The sequence below is a fragment of the Poecile atricapillus genome, chromosome Z (assembly GCF_030490865.1).
Source record: "Poecile atricapillus isolate bPoeAtr1 chromosome Z, bPoeAtr1.hap1, whole genome shotgun sequence".
In the NCBI taxonomy this organism is placed as follows: Eukaryota; Metazoa; Chordata; class Aves; order Passeriformes; family Paridae; genus Poecile; species Poecile atricapillus.
The window spans coordinates 22,181,644-22,196,841 of NC_081289.1; the positions used below are offsets into that span (position 1 = coordinate 22,181,644).

A 15,198-nucleotide genomic window follows, 5' to 3' on the forward strand; every position below is an offset into this window, starting at 1 on the left:
GCCCAGGTTTTCAATTCAGATTGTTTAATGTGGGCTAGACAGCTAAACATTTCTTGTACAGAACACTGCAGCTGTCTACTGTGTAGATTTTTCTACCAGAAGACATTGGAATCTTACTTAGACCTTAAAGTAAAGCTCACTGTCTGGCACTGAATTTCACCTCTTTAAGTGTTTAATGAAAATACTTCATTGTCAAGTAAACTTGTTTCCTCACCTTACATGAAAGTCAGGATAATCTGAACTGTGTACTGGTCACTCTAGCCTCCCTCTCCTGGCATAAGCACACAAAACTGATGGTCAGTTATTCATATTTTTAACAAATACTTCATTTTCTAAAATCAATTAATCATACAACGTGTTGCATCTCAAACTATTAATTGCATCCCATACACTACATTTTACAGTATTTCAGTATCAGCTATCAGGACGAGTTAATTTGAACTTCCCTGAAGGGTCAGGAATAAACCAGTTTTCCCAGAGATCAGTGTGGACACTGGGGTAGTCCCAAGGTTTGTATCTCCCATTCCAGTGAAGTAATTTAGCTTCTTGAAGAAATTGCTCTGAGTAACGGGCATCAGGACTCCAACCTGCATGGGTAGATTAAAAAATTAAAAAAATAAATTTAAGAATGCAGTTTTTGATAATGGAAGACATTGTAGAGTGAGTTAAATTCAGGTGACTTTTCAAAAGTCTGATTAGTACACTTTCTTGTTAATTTACACCCAGTTGTATGATAAGTAGCTTTTTTCAGCTTGATGCCTCTTAAGTTTCATCAGAAAAAAAAATCAGCAAGTTTCATCTCTCAGCTCTCTCCTCTTAAACACTTCTAACATCTTGGCATAGCTGGGATTACAAACAAAGTAAAATCTATTCATTTTACCATATCAGCTAAGCTGTTATGTTTTTTCTAGAATAATTCAGCACTCCCAGCTGAAAGGTAACTACATTCTCCAGGATGTTGACAGCAACCACTGCCAGGCCTCCCCTTCTTTTCCATTGCACCAAGACTGACTTTTTTCAGTCTCACTATATTCAGATATTTAAAATATTCTTTCCACATAAGTGGCACATGAGGTAAAGTCACAAAAGGTCTTGTGCTGGAATCTCACAAACTCACCTTAGTTCCAACTCGCAAAAAGGAATTAAACTTACCGAGATGCCTTATGTGCCACATAGGACTAATAGAGGAATATTTTCCATGAAATACAATCAGCATTGGAGAGGTTGCCACACCTCCCCCAAGGGTGCTACTATAGAGGTTTTCCCTGCAAAAGGAAAAATAAAAGAATATGTTCAAAACCTTGAGGAATCTTTAATACAAAAGGTAGAAGATTAAAAGTAAGTATCTGGCAAAATTCAAAATAATTTTGAACGGATCAGTTTTCAGCATACTCCTTCCTTGTGCTTTTAACTGATTATATTTGCAACTCCAATTCCCATGGAGTAAACTGTTGCTGCCAAGTAAAATGGGAGTCAGACCCAACATGAAACCAATTTTTTCTACATACAGACTATAGTTCTCAAGGCTGACAAAGCTAACTGTAGGAAAAAAGCTGTTAACATAAAGCAATCAAACATAATTTAGCCTGGTTTCTTAAGAAAATGTAAATTTTCCCATGTTTTTAATTCCCTCTTTCTTCCCCTTTCTCCCTCCCCTAGCTTTTAGACCTTTAAATTAACCTCCAACTGGATTTTGTCAAAACCGAGTTAGCATAAATTAGTTTCTAAAGAATTTCAGTTTCCTATAAATTTTGTGAGAAATCCAGGGCTAGATCATGCCTAACCATTGTAAGGGAAGGCATTGGGAGGTGGAAACTAGCAAGTAATGGATACAGCACAATAGCACAAACTATTCAATATCAATTTTATCTTAGTAAATTTAAAATTAATCCTTTGCAGAGAAAGAAAATAAACATCAAGTTTTCAAATACAGGTTAACAGGGAACTAATTTTAAAAATGGTATTTGTTTAACCATGTCACAATTTATTTGTGGTCAATAACAAAATGATGTCATGTAAAATTTTATCTACTAGAGAAAAAGAAGTGTTTTCTATTGGTGTTTAAAAAAAGATGGTGTCCAATTACAGCTTGGCTGATGCTACAACAGGAGAGTCCCCAAGCAAAGAAGGAAACATTCCTCCTTCTTTAAGCTAGCCTCAGGAAGGAAAGATTATTCAGTGGCTTCATCCCAGGCTAAGCTGGTCACCCAAAATGAGAAACACGTGTTCTCAATGTCCCTCAGGTTGGAGTGGGGTTTGTGATTGAACACAAGATTAAAATTCCATACAGCCACTACCTGGTACAGAATTGGTCAGATTTAAACAGATGGAAATACTGGAACATGAGTTACTTCACTTTGTAAGATTTCAAAAGAAAGACTGCTTGGAGTTAAAAAAAACCTGTAAGAGCTTTTAAACTGGAAGTGAAATTGTAAACCAAGTATTAAAAGTAAAGTGCAAAGCTAGAGTTCTACACGTACTCTACATTTCTTTGCATCCACTTTTCCAACTGCTTTGTAATCCGCTGATGTTTCCATTCAGTCATGTTAGCAACAATCACCCCAGGATTAAAGGAGCAGGTGCTGGGGCTGATGCCAAGATCTCTAATGGCTTGCTTTCTGTAGTCCAGGAATCCCATGTATGTGTTCTAAGAAATAAAAAAAAGGTATGTTCATCCCCTAGGAATCTCTATAAAGATACATGTAAATGCACCTCACTCTCACTGAGAAGGAGACTAAATATGGTCTCCCAAAGATGAATTTCTAGATGGTAGTTACCTGTCGTGAGTTCCATATAACAAGGCTGTAAGGCAGGATACTTCCAGATACTAAATTACATTTTCTACACTATTGTACCATGGAAGTTTGATAAGGCTTTTCCCTCTTAGTGTTTGTCTTTTGGTAGCCCACACTAAATCATGTAGCATCACAATTGTACTGCTACAAGAAGTCCTTCATTACCGGTACAACTATTACAAAGTTATCTATATACATAAAAACTTTCATTTTGGGGAAAACACATAGAATCTTACACTTATGGGAAAACACGTTCATTATTAGAATACCAGAATGGCATCTTACCTGCATTCCTACACTTCTAACCATTTCATGTGTGGAAGGCAGATCACAATCATCTGAAAAAGCTGCTGCATGTCCAGGAGCTAACTTAGTATCGTAGAGTTCCTGGATGTCACCTGCTTACACAGAAAGGTCACAAGCATCAGGCAACTCCTACTACACTGCAACAGAGCTGATAGGATAATGGATATCCCCTACTGAATTTTGTAATATGCCTAAGGTCAATCTTCAGACATTATCATTTGTATTCAATACATTCATATTCTGGTTGTCCAAAATCAGCTGCAGCAGAAGCCAATAGGACTGTTAAAAAGCCTGGTTACAAAATTGTACATTCACAGATCTTGCCTTTGGAGAGGGAAGGCACAGGCAATTTTTCTGAGCCTCCTCATGTCCCACAAAAGTGCCACTTTAATTGCCTTGCACAGAGGAAGTTTTTCCTGGTGCTATGGCATAGGAAGATACCTGAATTCCCAGGAATGGCTGATTGAAATGTGCCTGTCACTTGACCATCCCTGCTGGTTTCACAGCCCACCCAGCTTCTTCTTGGTGGAGAGAAACATTGTAATGCCTGGCACCTCACCATCACCTGGCTGTCATGTACCCAAAGATGTGCTAGAACAGTTTCAGGGCAGGTGGGAAACACAGCACTGTCACAGCAACCCCTTACAGCTTCCAGTTTTGCTTTCATCTCCTTTACTTTTTGTACTGCTGGTCTTCTGCCAGGTCAAACAGCTGAATCAGCTGTTTCTGCAACTGTACCACTGCAGGTTACACACGTAAGAGGAGCTGTCTGGGGACAGGAGAGGCCACTTGGTCAGCAGCAGCCTACCATGAGGTGTAATGTGAAACTGCACCTTTATCCTGCAGCTCCACAATCACCATCAGCTGACAGCCCAGGGAAAGAAAGAGCCCAGCGCCGGTGAACACAGGTGCAGGGAGGGGGGACAGGGAAGTGGGGGGCTCAACTTGAGCTGCTCGTGAAATTGGAGTCTAAATGAAGACCTGGAACCTTTCAAAGAGTTAAATATTGCTGCTGCCCGTTGATGACAGACAGAACAACAAAACCAAAAAGGAGAGACTGCCACTGGAAACACCCATGTTGGAGAACTGTGATAGGAAGCCTATGGCAAATGAAAATGAGACAGGCAGAACAGATTAGCTGTGTTTTCTAAAGCAGCAAATAGTGACCCCTTTAAGTGCAGGAGGTCTGAAATCTGCCCCTAGAGAGACAAGACTATAAAAAGGTGCAGAAAAGCAGTGGAGAACTATGCTTTTGTCATGTGTAAATTCACTGGTCTTAATGTTCTTACAGCAAAGACTAATTTAGGCCAAAAAGTTTATTATAGTTATACACAGTCCTTTCCAAAGGGAATTTTTCTTGGTTGCCCACCAGGGTTAAAGCACAACACTGGTTAAAAAGTGCTTTAAAATAACAAAAAAATATGATAGAACAAACATAAAGATAACAGCTCTACAGAGAAAAAAGCCCAACAATTGGGAAACAAAACAGAAGAAACTCACAAGAAATTATCATTAAAAAAAAATAATTGGTCTTCAAAAGGGATCACTTTGATGATAAGAAAAAAAGAAAATATTTTTTTCAGAATTTGAATGTCTTCTAACTGCTCCCACTTGACTAGGAACTCTGCAATCTTTGTGATTCTGAAAATTGCTTTATATTCTGAGCTGAAGATGCTCAAAACCATATTTTGAGTGTTTGGAGCTTCCATTCTCTTATTTGATTAAATTCCTCTTGCTCTCCAGAACAGCAGCTCTGGATAAGGAATTGGTAGCATTTGTGGGAATTCAAACTCATGTCACACACTTAATAAACATTGCAGCACCTGAGTGTATCTTTCAGCAATTGATCACAATCAATTAAAATGAAACCCACAATTCTGATCACAATTATGCAAAATATATGCAGATAGTTCTTCCTCAAACTTTCATTTAAAAAAACAGATTATTTGTAGTTTCCCTAAGTTCAACATTCCTAGCAGCTGCCTCAGTTTTTATTATATCTCATATTTCCAAATATCTGTAAAAGCTGCAATAACTTTGATTTAATTCTGTTAGAAACTGCTTTTTAGACAACAGCTTACCTTGAACAATGACATCATCATCCAAATATATTACTTTCTCATGTTTCTGGATAAGCAGAGGAAGATAAAATCGAACAAAGTTCAGCTATTAAAGAGAAAAAAATATAAAGGCTAAATGGTAAAGCTATTTAATGCAGTAGTCTCAGGCTTCTGTCTCTATTAAGTCAGTTGGAACGTCTCTCTTTATTGAGCACTAATCAGCAACTATTTGCTTCCTCCCCCACAGCTTTATTACTGTCTCAAATCCAGTATTATTCCTATTATTGCTATTATTATTTATCCACTACAACAAATCTGTTGCTTCCTCAAAGAATCCTTTAGACTGGAAGGAGCCTTTTGAAATCTCCTTGTTGAACCCCCCACCTGCAGCAGAGTCCACTCAAGCAGGTGGATAGACCATGCCCAGCTGGGTTCTGAATGTGTCTACAGATGGAGACTCAACAGTCTCTCTGGGCAACCTGAGACTTTCAAACTCCTGGTTTTAAAAGGCTTTTCTTTAGCCCAGAGCGAATTTGATGTTATTCATGCCCATTGTCTCTTGTTGCTCCCCTCAAGTATTTATGCAGATTGATAAGAACCTCCTGAATCTCGTCTTCTCCAGACTGAAACAGCCTCAACTCTTTCAGCCTCTCATATAAAAGATGCTTCAGCCTCTTAATCATCTTTGCAGCCGAGGTTGAACTCGCCCCAGTAAGTCCGTATCTTTCTTGTACTGGTGGTCTCAGAACTGGACATGGCACTTCAGATGCAGCCTCACCAGTGCAGAGAAGAGAGGAAGGAGCACCTTTCCGGACCTCCTGCAAATGCTCTTCCTAGTGCATTTTTACAGTATACATCACACCAAACACTTCAAAATGTAATGGTACCATCAATCCACTCTAAAGAAATTATTTGACTGGTGGCATAGACATGGGATAACTTCTACAACAGCAATGAAGAACAGAGCAGAGGGAAAGGGGACTGAGAATGTAAGAACAACTGTAAGAATTCAGACCAGAATTTTGCCCAGCCTCTGCCTTCAGAGTGATCCTAACCAGACACTCAGTGAAAAATAAAAATAGAGCAAGCATCCAGAACAATTGCTCCATGTATTCTCCTAGCTTCCAGCTATTTTCAGCTCAAGGAATTTTCTGATCTAGATGTGATCTAAATATGAACTTTGATCCTAACTGAACCCCTGAACATTTTTGCATCCACAAGGCCTTTCAGCAGAGGAATTCTAGAGATGTAGTACTCATTGCATGAAAAGTGTGCGACATTTCTTGTTTATGTTGTCACTCTGACTACTTTCATCTCATGGCCATTGGTTCTTGCAGTGGAAGACACATATACACACACCCCCTCCATGAAATGGAACAGATCTAGAACATTTTAAAGCCCATAATAAGCATTTAAAACCTCAACAATTTGTTATGTTCATTGACTCACAGGCTGCAGTAGCTCAGGACGTGATGCATCTTGTCTGATTTTTCCTTTTAGTACCATAGGATTGAATTCCACAACCTTAAATTTTATTTCTCTTAGTTTAGAATTTTCAATCCATTTTCTGTGATAAAAAGAAAAGAAGTGATAAAAAAATTATAAAGCATGTGGCAAGTACTTCCAGTATGAAATTCACAGACACTTATTACAAGAGACCTTGAAAGCTCACTTGATCTATTCTATCCCAAGACAGAATCACTTATGTCTACAGCTATTGCACACAGACCTTAGTTAAAATTGCTCTTAAAATAAATTTTTTAAAAATCCCCCACAAAAACCCAACAAAAAAAACCACCCCACACCACTCCCAAAGCTATCATATGCAGCCCAAACAACTCACCTTTCACCATAATTTGCAATAAATTATATTCTAAGTTTTCTTGCTACAATTAAAGATAATTACATCTTATCCTGTCTACAGTGCTTTTAAGTCTTTTAAATCCCTTTCAGTTTTATGTTCTTCCAGATGACTTTTACATCACCTCCTAACTGTGTTTTCTTTAGGCTAAACTAATTTTATTTTCATATTTTTTTCAGATTTCTTATCACCACTGTTTATTTTCTATCCTGACACAAACTGTCTGCAAAAGGCAGACACAAAAGGCTGCAGAAGTGAAGTAGCCAGAGGTGAGGCCTGCTAAGAAATGTTTTAGTGTTCATTCATAACTTGGTCCTCTTTAAGACAATGTTTGTAAATTTTAACACTGAAACATAATGAACCGAAACATCACAAAATTAGATTCATTAAAATTTCAGGATATAATTTCCTTTCATAAAATGAAGAATTCTCAATTCATGAAAGGAAATTAAATGAGAAATAAAGGAATTAATTGAAATTAAAAGAAGGGACATGAAACATAATGAAATGAAATTAAAAAAGAACTATGTAATGAAGTCAAATAAATGAAAGGGAATGGAATGAAATGAAGTGCATTGAAATGAGATGAGACTTCAAGAAATTATATTCATAGAAATCTTGAGATTCCATTTCCTTTCATGAAATGAGGAATTTTCATTTCATAAAATGTATGAAAATAAATAAAAATAAAATGAGAAATGAAGGATTAAAGCAAAATGGATAGAAAGGCAAGGAAAATATGATGAAGTGAAATTGAGAAAAAGAAAATTCTGACATGAAAACAATGAAATGAAGTACTGTGAAATGAACTGAAACTTAATGAGATGAATATTCATTGTAATCCTGAGATTTCATTTCCTTTCATGAAATGACGACTTATAATTTCATGAAAGTAAATGAAATGAGAAATCAAGGAATGAAGTGAAAAGGAAAGAAATTAAAGTCATTGTACTACTTTCTGGGCTTCTTTTTATAACTTTAAGACATTGTCTTAACTGAAATTAGCTTTAAATAGGAAGTTTTTCTACTCTGAAGCTGAGGACACAGCACCGGAGGTGCCACAAAGTGCATCCTTACCTTACTTCAGACTCTTCTGCAGCCTGGCAACAAAAAGCTGAGAAACACAGGTATGGCCTGATTATATCACACCCCTTTGCACAAGTCAGTGTCTTGTGGAGGACAAAGTGGTCCTTTTTCCATCATGTACAGAGTCCTGAGGTTGCTACCAACAGCAACAAATTTCCCTGAAGAGTCCTGCAAAGCTTTATGCCCGTGCTAGGTGGAGCAACAACACGGATCTAAGTACAGCCCAAAACAAAGCAAGGCTGGTGTGTACCTAATATGTGGGATGGTTGTCTTCAGCCCAACGATGTAGAACAAAACATTGGCCTCTGTGTTGCTGTAGATGCTGCTGATCGCTGCTACAGCTGCACCCATCCTGCCTGCAGCAGCACAGATCACCACTGGGATTTCTTCTTCCATTTCCTCAGGGCTCTCCAAATCCACTGCAAGAAACAAACCCATTTACATCAGATCTGGGTCACAAAAATGAGTAAGTATACCATAAGCAGTGGAATCATTTTATCACCACTTCATTTTTCCTTACCACATTGCACATATCCCCATCTGGTAAAGCACACAGCTTGAGCTGTTGTTAATCCAGAACCACTTGCAGGTTGACTGGACTGTTGGATGCCTCCAAACAGAATAAATAAGAGAGTTCCCGGCATCTTCTACTCAGCACAGGCACAATTCAGCCTGTCCTTCCTGTAGCTGCTTATGCACATGAAATTTGGAGAGGTTGGAATACCTTTGAGACTTCTACTTCTCAGTTATATTTAGTACAAATTGAACAATAGGCTCCAAAATTATCAAAGGAACAAGGTAAGTCAAAGAGACAGTGCAATTGCATGAGTTCCACTTCTTTGGCAAGCTGGCTTGAAATGAAGAGTGCAAAAATTTGTACCAGCAGGAAGTTGCTAATGATATAAGGCAAAAAACCTAAACTATACTGAATCAGATTAATGCTAAAATGAAGAAAAGTGCTAAAAATTTTTATCCCTAATTAGAACCTATTAACTTACAGAACTTAAACAGATATAATTATACTGGTTAATATGTAACAATTACAGTCATAACAACCCCCACAAAAACATACTGAAAATAAATTATTTATCTCAAGATTGAGTTTGTTTACCTTGGGAACAGTGAGCAAACTATTTACATAAACATTTAATACTAGTCTAATCTTATTAACTCTATAAGGTTTCTGTCACTATAAAAATTCTAGCTAAAATTTCTGCTGTAAATATGAAGATTTGATGGTCTATCTGAAATGAATAACCAGGCCAAGAACATTCCCAAGGAGGCAGGTCATGATCAAAGTTTACCACTTGACAACTCTAATCTGTTCAGCTCAAGTAAGGATATACTCCAGCATCCATCTACATCAGTGACATCTGGATAAAAACTTAATCAGAATTACAACTCTTAGTCATCACTATCAATCTCCTATGATTTTATTCAAGTAATTCAGAAGCAAAATGTTTTTCATCCCAGATTACATGTAACAGTGTAAGTAGCTCACCTACTGCAGGACAAACAGGATTCAATAAGGTGAAAAGTGCTGTATAAGTAAAGACATGAAGAATATAAAACAGGAACATAAATGAAACTGAAGTTAAAGTCACTTACCTGTTTCGTTTCTTAATGCCAATGGCACTTGGTGAACTTTATTATACAGAATAGCACACACAGTTAAGACAAGAAGCAACAGTAAGACCTGGTTAACTGAAACAAGAGGGAGAATGTGTTAATAATCATTATAACAGCTAATTCCCAAGTATCTGATTAAAAAAAAATAAAAATCCAATTTGCAACCCGCACAGATGATAGAAAAATTTGATAATCTGTATTTGCTGCATTTTTCAGGTGTTATTCGATCAAGCTAAAAATTTTATGTTAGAAACACAACAGTAACTCTCCCTTACTAAAGTAATCCCAACCTACCTAATTTTCATGGTTAACCTGCTCACTAAATTGTAAGACTCCCAATATATATGGCTTATCCATGTTAGAAAATTCACCTGTTTCTGAATTTTACCAGGAGTTTTGGACATTTTTTCCTGGCTAGTCCATTGTCTGTTTACACTCACTTAATGAGTTAATTATTTTTATGTAGCCCTTCTACTCTGTCATGCTTCCCTGATAAAACTTCAGACACAGGAGAATATTTTTATCTATTTCAATGTTCAAATCCTGAAGGTGCATTTGAGCAAAACCCTAAAATTTCTAGAGAAACAAGCCCACCATGCTACTGAAACCAGGAATGTTTCAAAATACTTGAAAATACTTATTTTGACAGTAAAATCAAAGCAAGGCAAAGACCCGACTGTATATTCTGATTTATAGTTCCTGGAAGACTGTCTTGTACAAGTTTAAGTCATCCAACACAAAGCAAGCATGTGCAGGTGTTGGGACAGTTCACACAAGCACAACACTGCCCTCATCAACAGTTACTTTGATGATGGGTGTTCTTTGTTTCAGACTACTTTGTTCCTTTTACACCACCATAAAATGTATTTAAGGTGTTTAAAAGAGCAAAGGGAACAGAGTTTTGAACTCTTAATCAAAATGGCCAACTGGCCATGAGACTAGATTGAAATTGGTAAACCAAACCTGCACTAATTTAACCCAGCTGAGGAAAAAGCCCATTGACTTCTGAGAAATGCTGGGCACATAAGTAAAGGCAAAAAAACATTTTCAGTCACTGACCTCTTGGGGATAAGAACCCCAAAATTCTTGGGGCCATATCTCAATTTTGAGTATGAACAGCATTAATGTGCAGAGCTCTGTTAAATTCACATTCAGTGCTCTGGGCACAATTCATATGAAAACAGCAGCTACTTGCATTATTGGTGGGAAATTACATAATCTCCAGCCTGATGCAGTAAAGCAGTGAGTAATTTTAAATTAATGTGAATTATGATTGTATTTATCTGATACAGTTAACAGGAAAAATTTATTTGCATACTTAAAGTTAAGTATAATTTAGCAATACCAGAACTATAAATTTGTAAGCAACTCTGACAACAGTTGTATGTAAAATTGGATTTGACATTTCTGTCCTCCTTTAAAAAAATATGTCTTTCAAATGTTTTTAATCTCTTACTTTTCTTTAAAAGAGCCATGTGTCCTGTTGGATGAGAACTGTGATCTGTGGTAAACTAAAATAAAAAAATAATTAAAAGGAAAAAAAAAAAAGAGAGAAACATCATTAATGGCAGAAATGAATTCTAGCAGTTAAAGCAGTACATTTTGGATTATCAAGTGTTATCAAGTTACTGAACTAGTAAAACTGCACTTAATCTCTGTAAATACTTTTTGTTTTCAAATTTACAAATTACAAATACAAATTACTTTAACCCTAGTATTATGGGTTAGAAATATTTTTATTAATAATTTAAGTAACTAATAGTTTATAAAAACATTTTAATAAATCCCATTTGATCATCCACATCAGTGGGTGATTTTTACAACTTTTTAAGATTCCGTGCAAAGAAGTATTAAAACACCCACTAATGCAATTTATAAATATATTTATCTCTGATTTCACCTCAAATGTAGTAACTATCACAAATGCTAATCTCTTACTGGAGTATGAGTTCCCAAACCTATGGGAATATTATACCAGGGCAGGGTTTTCTAGGTTCTCAAAAGATTTCAAAGCAACAGTGAGAGTATTTTCTTACAGCCATATTCTTTGAGTGTGTGTAGTGTGGCTTGTATTTATGCACATTTTTTGTGATGCTGAAGAAAAGGAGGTAGCCTTCCCCAAAACTATGTTTCTAGTCCAGGCCTGAGAGCAGCCATGTCTGAGAAGACAGAACATAATCCCTAAAGTACATGATTATGAGAAATACAACGTTTGTTTGAATCCTGGACCCAAAACGACTGTTTATGAAAGAGAACATAAACCACATAACCAAAACAACAACCACCAGTAAAAAACAGCACCAGAAACTGGGGAGGACAGAAAAATCCAACTGTGTGACCTATCCTTTATACTATGCAGAGATAGAACAGAGAACAATTTTTTCTGTTTCCACACATACAGACATAGAGACATTACTGCACAGATGAAGATATAAAATGCATTCTGTGCACACACAAAAATGAAGTTTGTTCCAGCTCCTTGACAAATCAAACAGAACAGCAAGAATTCTTGAAATCTGAGTCACAAGACTGACCACCTCTCATTGGTTAGTACTCAAGTTCAGGCAGCATCCTAAATTAGTGTCTACTTTGGCCAAGTTAAACAAAAAAAAATATAAAAATATATATATAAAAATCTAAGATGTGGCTTTGTTTACAAGCCACTTATAGTCACATGTATTTAAGTCCCAGCTAATGACTAAATTACAGTGAGAAAGGAGTATTCTGAAAGTTCTTCCACATCTGCACTGCTTATCTACATTCCAGCAGACCATTCTCTTCATGTGGCATTAATTTAGACAGAGGAAATCAAGCTTATCTGTCAGGAAAAACCACAGATGAGAAAGCCTTTCTCTCACGCGTTACAGAGGAATATTGTTTTCTTTTACATTTAAAAACTTTACTCATTTAGGTAAGCAGAGAGACAACAGAACCTGCTACACTCTTGGACTAGTTTTCTAACCCCACTTTAGCTGAACACAATCTTCCCCTGATTTCCTCAGGGCTGCCTTCTATCTTTGAATTAGCATTTGTAACAGTAGTCACAAACAGTCCTGATGATCACTGCAAGATGAAAGCTGCACAGCCACAGCTTCATGCTATCTCCAGAAATCATTAAATCCACATAAACTGAAACATGTTTTAAACTTTAAAATCCCAAGACAGACTCTCACACAAGTCTGAGTTCTACAACTACAACATTCCTAAGCCTCTGAAACACCAATTGATTATCTACTGATTTTTAAGGAAAGAGAGGTATATTTATTCCCCTGCAAACATTTACTCAGTTTTTTCTGACTGTAGACATTATTTCCTGGAACCTGGCAGTCCCCAACTCAGCTGCCAAATCCTGTAACAAAGCGAGGGGCTGCAGAAGGGAAAGTTCAAAAACAGTGACATTACTGCTCAGATATTTCCTGCTTAATTAGTCTTTTTACCTCTTCAAAGCAGCACAGTATTCGGGACTCCTCTCTCCTGAAGTGCTGTGGAGCTATTTACTTGGATCCTAGATAGCCCACAGCTGTAAGCACTCTTGCCAAAGCGTCCTTGATCACCATCCTCCTTTGAAGTCACCCACACAAGGGCCTTACACGGCACAGTAACAGTTTTACGATTCAATTCCTCTTTCGTACTCTTCAAAGTTTACTTTGGAGTTGTGCTGGTTTTCTTTCCTTTCTCTGCTGCTGAGGAATAGCTCAGAGTCCAGACGCTGCACTGGAGGAATGAGAGTACATAAACCACTTCCAGATGTGCAGAGCGATGATGCAGCCCCAGATCTGGCAAACTTGCCTCAGAGCTTCAGCTAGCAGATTGCAAACAAATCCCATAAGACAAAAAGTCTTAAAGGAGTGGGGGAAAGAGAAGGAAACAAACCCTTCCAGAAGTTATTTCCAAAATCTAGCTGCAAGTTACGTTTTCAGTCATTATTTATGGTAAATGTGAACAGGTAACTAGTGTGCAAGAGCCAGACATGCTAACATGCCAAAGTCTAACAGAAGGCCAAAGTTTTTCCAGTGTCTGTTGGCAAAGTTCTTGAGAGTCAAAAGCTAAGGGAAACATGCAAAAGTCAACTCTGAACATGCATTTTGACTTGAAACATCTCATTTCCTAATCTTTGAGCATTTAATCTGCAGGTTTGGTTTAGATTCAAAAGGATCTTGGTTCAAGGTAACCAGCACATGGTGATACCCTGCTTCCTAGGCTCTCCTGGATGCTTTTGCAGCTTTCTTTGTACAGCATTTCTCTTATTTTATTTCAGTCCCTCCCTTCTAGGAATGAAGTTTATAAATGGTAAACCACTGTTTTGTCACAAGACTTTTGTGAGTACTGAAAGGAATGATAATAAACATTTTCAACTCTAAACCATTTTTTATATTTTTGTCGTGAGACAGGGCAAAATTTATGAGCAGTAATCAGCAAAGGTCTTAAAAGTTTTTAGTGTTTTTAATGAAGATTTCTGTTCTATTTGCAGGAGCCAAAAAATGTGAGTTTTCCACTGTGTCTCTCAAAATGTGCCCAAACTCTATTATCTGTGTCTGATTTTGTATAGGAATCCATCTTCTGCTAGAACAAAAATTAAATGAAGAGTACTACATACAGTTATATGCTTTGTGCAGATGGCCACAACTATTAGTATTTTTCTGTGCCATAATATTTTAGTTGTATTAAGCTTATGTTCATCAAAATTCACCCATGTTTTTTCACCTTCCCCTCCATTTCTATGCGAATCTGAACAGATCTAAGCAGCACACAGTCATATGAGCCTGCAGAACTTTGACCAGCTCCTTCACCTGGCAGAACCCCTGGGATTACTGGCTGTGCAGTAATGCCTTTACAGAATGAGATTACAAAAGCACTCTGAGACCATCGAGTCCAACCCACGACCAAACACCGCTTTGTCAACTAGACCATGGCAGGAAGTGCCACATCCAGTCTTTTCTCAAACACCTTCACCATCCCTGGGCAGTCCATTCCAATGTCTAATCATTTTTCTGTGAAGAAATTCCTCCTAATGTCCGACCTCAATTACACATCTCAGCATCATCGCTTACTGTGTAGAACTCAAAAATGAGAAGAGACTTTTAGCATCAGCTACATCTTCTTTGGATTTCCCTCAGCCTCACACAACATGCCCCTCAGACAGGAAAGAGCAGCTTCTCTCCTGCAGACCGAGACCTTCGAATTCACTCAGATCACCCGCTGCCAGCTGTAGAACCGAAACCTCGGTTACTAATCCCAACCTTCAGTGCTTGAACAGAAACTCATTTCTTTCTCGCCGCACACCTCGCAGGCAGCAGCGATGCCTCGCCTACCACTAGCCAGTTGAAAAAAAAAAAAAAAAAAAAAAATTAAAAAAAGGGGATGTGCTACACGTTTCTGAGGGCTCGGCGGCAGAGCGGATGCCCCAAGCGGAGGAGCAGACGCCACCTCCGCGGTGCCCGAGCACCCCTCGGGCGGCGGG

General features: G+C 37.7%; 1 protein-coding gene across 1 annotated transcript; it reads right to left on the bottom strand.

Annotated features, from left to right (window-relative positions):
- Nucleotides 1-143: 143 nt before the first annotated feature.
- Nucleotides 144-13,503, bottom strand: LOC131592623 (glycosyltransferase 8 domain-containing protein 2-like). Its single transcript, XM_058864239.1, has 10 exons — nt 13,175-13,503; nt 11,194-11,248; nt 9,717-9,812; nt 8,359-8,527; nt 6,611-6,728; nt 5,183-5,267; nt 3,081-3,193; nt 2,481-2,647; nt 1,153-1,265; nt 144-587 (listed from the first exon to the last, which is right to left on the bottom strand). The coding sequence occupies exons 2-10, from the start codon at nt 11,210-11,212 to the stop codon at nt 415-417; spliced, it is 1,053 nt and encodes a 350-aa protein (XP_058720222.1). The 5' UTR covers nt 11,213-11,248; nt 13,175-13,503; the 3' UTR covers nt 144-414.
- Between the last annotated feature and the right edge of the window lie 1,695 nt (nt 13,504-15,198).

Coding starts and splice junctions, on each gene's coding strand:
- LOC131592623 (XM_058864239.1), bottom strand. Junction 3,194..5,182: donor TGATGATGTCATTGTTCAAG/GTAAGCTGTTGT, acceptor CTGTGTAAGCAG/GTGACATCCAGGAACTCTAC. Junction 2,648..3,080: donor TTAGAAGTGTAGGAATGCAG/GTAAGATGCCAT, acceptor TTTATTTCTTAG/AACACATACATGGGATTCCT.